This window comes from Lolium rigidum, chromosome 1 (assembly GCF_022539505.1).
Source record: "Lolium rigidum isolate FL_2022 chromosome 1, APGP_CSIRO_Lrig_0.1, whole genome shotgun sequence".
Classification (NCBI taxonomy): Eukaryota; Viridiplantae; Streptophyta; class Magnoliopsida; order Poales; family Poaceae; genus Lolium; species Lolium rigidum.
Window position 1 is genome coordinate 117496050 of NC_061508.1, and position 5443 is coordinate 117501492.

The 5443-nt window shown below is 46.8% G+C and overlaps 1 protein-coding gene and 1 long non-coding RNA gene across 2 annotated transcripts; both read right to left on the reverse strand.

Annotated features, from left to right (window-relative positions):
- Window positions 1-954: 954 nt before the first annotated feature.
- Window positions 955-3246, reverse strand: LOC124680898. Its single transcript, XR_006995627.1, has 3 exons — window positions 2948-3246; window positions 1717-1784; window positions 955-1282 (listed from the first exon to the last, which is right to left on the reverse strand). It is a non-coding gene; the product is annotated as an uncharacterized LOC124680898 (long non-coding RNA).
- Window positions 3247-4714: 1468 nt separating this feature from the next.
- LOC124680904 (chaperone protein dnaJ 11, chloroplastic-like) lies at window positions 4715-5134 on the reverse strand. The gene has a single exon (XM_047215923.1). The coding sequence runs from the start codon at window positions 5132-5134 to the stop codon at window positions 4715-4717; it is 420 nt and encodes a 139-aa protein (XP_047071879.1).
- Between the last annotated feature and the right edge of the window lie 309 nt (window positions 5135-5443).

Consider the following 5443-nt stretch of genomic DNA (forward strand, 5'->3'; position numbering starts at 1 on the left):
GCAGTCGCCGGCCGCATGTAGTATCTTACTTTGCCACGGCATACCACAACATCAACATTTTGTATGGTTTATGTAGACCTGATCGATGGGACCTACGCATTAGTGAAAACATTATCCAAGTTGCTATATTTAACCTTGAGCGAAGAGGTGGCCGGCGTCCGACGGTACGAAGAGCCGCCGTTTGTCAGTGACCATGTTTGATCTTGAAGGAGAAGGAGAAAATGGCATTGCATCCCGCAATCCATGAAATGGAATATTCATACGGAAATTTGAGGTCACGCACCAGTTGGCACTTGGCAGTCGTTAGCTGCCATCGAATAAACAAGACCCACCGATCCACGGTAGCACGTCGTCTTCAATTCTGGTTTGCCAGCCATAGCCAAGAATACAAAAACAGCATCGATCGCGGGAAAAAACAAATATGAAAGCGCACAGAAAATTGCAAAAAAGGACCACTATGATTTGGGCTAGTGCTTTAAAAAGGCTTCTTTTACAGTACCTTTTACCACTCCTGCAAATTAGAGAGGTATGATTTGCCAACGGTCAGGATTAAGCGATTTAGATTAGGCCCGGTAGCCCAGCAAAACGTAGATAATCAAAAAAAAGTATTCAGCCAGCCCAATATTTAGAGAGAATTCTCCAAGCCCAAGCACGTGACGCTTCTCTCCAAAAAAAAAAAAGCACGTGACGCTCTACGTGAAAAAGACAGCGCCACCGTATCAGCCTGGTCCGGCATCGCGAGGGACCGCCGTTGCGACCAGGTGCTTGCATCACCAGCGACATTGTTCTAACCGGTCCTGACGCAAATTGGTGTAAGTGTGTGTTTTTGAGCTTAACATGTTCGAGTGTATTTGCATCATCTACTGAAAGTAATACAAGCTGGTTGTGTATAGTGTCTTCAGGTTGTGTAGTGTCTTCAGTTAAGTTGAACAAGAGAAAGGCTATGCATGGGCCTGCCGCAGCATTTTTCCCCCAGATATTATGAATTCAATCGTCAATATCACTTGTTGACATCTCAACGAATCAGAACTTAATAATTAACATACATATAAGTTAGTACAGCAGCTAAGGCGATGACTACACTGACGGTCGCCACCGAAAATCTGATCATTTCTTTACAAGAACATCGAGCTCCTTTATCTTGTCTTGTGCAACATCTTTGTTATTATTTCTTTAGTTTTGCCTTCCAGCTCTTCTATCACTGCATCCTGAAATGCTAGATATGCTTCATGTTAAGCTTGGCATCACGTATTTGTTGTATAATCTTCTTTGAGTCCAGAACCTGCTCTTACAAAACAACTATCAAAAGACGCTGTTTGAATAGAATTGTAAAAGCAATTTTGGTTCTATCTAGATAGGAAATGGGGACTATATCCAAACACTTTCAGAACTCGTAAGGCCCATTTACTCAATTGAGTTAAATGGAGAATGGGCTAATAAAAAGGAAATATAAGCAAACTAGCATTTCAATTTAAAGCTTTTGTGCTTTAACATATTTAAGCTACAAGTAAACATGCTTTCAATGAGTCTTTTGTAGAGTACACTATTTTCCTGCAAATGTGTATTTCAGATTATGAAACAAGCCTGAGAAACAGCTTGAACAATAAGGCAGTATCATGATGCAAATAAATGGTTAAACAAAACAACTATCTACATATGAACGGCATGTGCTCGGTAAAAGACAACAATAGATATTGAACCAACAGTTCAACATACCAAGTCCAACTGCATCTGAACCTTTCATGACCCTGAGCCTTAGGAAAGACTCAGTGAACATCCTGCAACTACAACAAAACAAGGAACGGCTACTTAAAAATCACAGAGAGGGGAAATGCACCCGAAATTCAGGGTTTTCATGCTAGCGAAGTTATAACAATTAAATAGCCACAATAACAGTGACTGTGAGTTAGTGACTGCAACTACAACTGGATTGAACAGATAAGCAACTAACTAATACCGGGCTACTACACTCATTCTTTTTACTTGTCCTTTGGCGTCAATGCAATCCCCAATAAACTACTTGGAGCATTGCTTTTCTTAATAGAAAAGCCTTTAAAAATCTTAATAAGTTTGATTATATCTGTGTCGGAGTTTTTAAGGGGGTTGACTGCATGCATTCTAAAATAACAAGTACAAGGGCTGGAAGAGTTCATGCCTTACAGAACAAGTTTATTTTATCTCGAAGCATGCAAACTAATTAAAATAAATTTTACCTAACACCAAAGCAACATGTAAGAGCACAATTTATTTTCTCTGATGGCCAAAACGAGAACTTTCTTTCAAGCTAAGATTATGCATTGGCCCATTGCTAATAATATGCATGTTCATGCCTACTGCAGAAAATACTTTGAGTTCTTTAGGAGAACTATCCAGCTTTTAAGGTTTCATTGAATTTAGCCAGATAACAATATATTAGAGAATATTATATGCAAGAGACTGATTATAATTTTTTAAACAGTATTTAACTAGGGTATGGCCAGGGGTACGATACTACGCGTTCTATTTATTTTACTAGCGGATGACATTTTTCCAATTAATGAGTTCACATACATGGAAAATTCAAAATTACAACTATCTGACTCAATCATACATAGTACCCAACACTAGAGTATCTAACCCTCTAACTCATTCTTCGGGCATTATTTGGCCGAAAGTATCAATTACGTTGTTAACTGTTGTCAAATACACTCACTACTTCTACAATGACTTAGGCTTGTTTCAGTCCAGTAACCCATGATAGAATTTTCTAACTCCCTGTCTCATTCTTTCTTACAATACGCCAATTTAGCTAGGAGTCAGACCGATAATCCTGTTGGCAGCTGCAATTTTTGGGTCAGAACAATAGCCGATACACACGTCTAGAACTAGATCGCGTTGTTCTTCTACCAGAGTTTGAGGCTTCGACCACAACACATGTAAGAAGCAGTAGGGCATGAAGGGCACGAACCTGGACTAGCGCAATCTCCTCCTCCGCCGCAGCCACCGGAAGCTTTCCCAGGCACAGAGGTAGGAGGTCAGGGACGAGATGAGGAGCCGGCGGCGAGCTCCTTTCGGGCGGCCGCGGGTTCCTTTCCAGCTGCAGGAGGGCGATGCCAGACGCGGATGGGGACGTGATGCGGCGGATCAACATCGGCGCGGTGGGGCAGCTACCGTAGAAGAACCCTCCTCCACTTTCGTCGCTGCCGTCGACGGAGATGCGCGGCAGGTCGACGACCCTAGGTAGGGGATGGACTTGGCGGCGGCCACTCCGTCGAGTGATACGGGACGGAGTATCGCAGGACTGCAACTGCAAGGCTAGAACCAATTGTTGGGCCTGGACCAGTCAATTGGGCTGAGCCCGTCTACGATTTTTTCCTGTGGGGTGCGGAAATTTCCACCGGTATGTAACATACCGGTCGAGTTTTAGACTGTGGTATGGAACTTTTTGGGCCATTGGATGGACGGAAATAAACGGCTATCATTTAATTGGGGGTACCACAAAAAAACTCTTTAAAAAACCATCACGATTTAAAGTTTTCATGTAAAACAATGATTGCACACTTTAGCTCGTTTGACCCTCAAAGGCCAAGCTTGCAGACTAATGTGACATCGCGTTCATGTGTATTTATGCGAAAAAACACAATATATTACATCTTCTACTTCTTGTGCTTTGTCTCATTTCTATCATTTTTTATTTGTATAAAAAGCCCCATTCCCAACACGTTCACCGGTAAGCCGCAAGGACGCCACTCGCCACGGTGGGAGAACTCCCTGCCGACGCAAAGCTCCATGAGGAGGTGAACTGAGTCATGGTCCTCATAGATGGCCTTGAGATCAACGATGTTAGGTGGATCGAGACGTGAGCCATGACCTAGATATCGAGCCTAACTTGCAGGCCTGCGCCTTGCCTTAGCTAAGTCCCAACGAAAATCGCTAGAGGCCAAGGCCTCCGCGAAATCCTCTCTGCGTCGACAATCCTCATGATGTCCTAATAGATGGGGCCGTCCGGTGAAAACCATGGCAAGTCCGAAAGTGGGGGAGGTGTCGAGGGAGGCGTGCAGCCGGAGCAGGGCCACGCGTGGGCGATGACCCGAGTGCGTGGCGCCGAGAGCTTTGGTGCGGCGAGTCTCCGAGGATAGATATAGACTAGAGATGATATGTCATGTGATGATTTGTCATGTGAGGTCCCGCCTGATAGAGAGAGAGAAAAGAGAGAGGAGACATATGATCTAATAAGTGGGTTCCTTGGCGACAAAAGAAAATATCGATAATATAGGATCAGTCGAACCGTGTGTGCTTCAACTGTTACTCATTTGCCGCGTCACTTACAGGTAGGGCTCTCAGTGTGACTTATGAAAAATAGAGAGCAAATTTGTGGTTTTTTACGATCTTGTTTTTAAATTAGAATGATTTTTTAAAGCTCTATTTTTTATTAGGGTGGTTTTTTTGCAATTTTTTTGAAAGCGCAAGAAATACGGTGTGGCGGGTCGCATTTTGCAGGGCAAAGTCCGGTTTCTTAAAATTTTGAACCTGGGATTACATTGCTGCTGGTGTTAAATAGTATCTGCAAAGATTAATTCTACCTACAGGAATTTCTGAAGATCACTACACATTCAGAAGGGGAAAAGAGAGGATGCCGGCGGTTACATATACACAGACGCATGCGGTGGTCACCGTAGCAAAAAAAATCTCGGGTGAGCGGCCAACTGGGCCAAGGAGTGCGGTATTCACGGATCTACCAGCACTGGTCGGTCTCCCAGGTGCGGCGCGGCCGGCCCCAGAAGCTGTGCGGCGACGGCCTGGCCGCGGGCGGCTGCGCGTAGGCCTGGGCGACGACGCCCCGGTCGTAGCGCGCGCGGGCGTCCGGGTCGGAGAGCGTGGCGTAGGCGTCGTGGAGCCGGATGAAGCCGTCCCCCGCCGCGCCGGCCACGTCCGGGTGCAGCTCCCGCGCCAGGCGCCTGTAGGCGGCCTTGATCTCGCCGCCCGTCGCGCCGGCGCGCAGCCCCAGCACCTCGTAGAGCGTGCACCTGCCGGCCGGCGCCGCCGACGCGACGGCCACCGCGCACCGAACCGTCCGGCGGGAGGCGGGCCGACGGAACCCGGTTCCCGCTGCGGGCGGCGCCCTGGCTTGCATCAGCAGAGGAGCGGAGACCATGGCGTGTGAGAGCGCGGGAAGGATGGAGACGGATGACGACGAGTCCGTGGATGGGAGAGGAGGAACGCCGAGACGGAACGCAGAATTGGTGGTTTGGGGGGAGAGCAGGCACAGGCAGGTGAGGTGGTTATGTCGCTGGCTTCCGGCAGGTTCGTCTTTAAAACGCGGCAGATTGATTCGAGCTGGCGCCGTTTGTTTCTCGCGAGAGGGCGGGTGTGAGTCAGCGGCAGCATCATCGTCGGTTTGGAAGTCGGCTTCAAAAAGGGCATCTCCAGCGGCCCGGTATTTTAGTTCGTCGGTCTTTTTTTA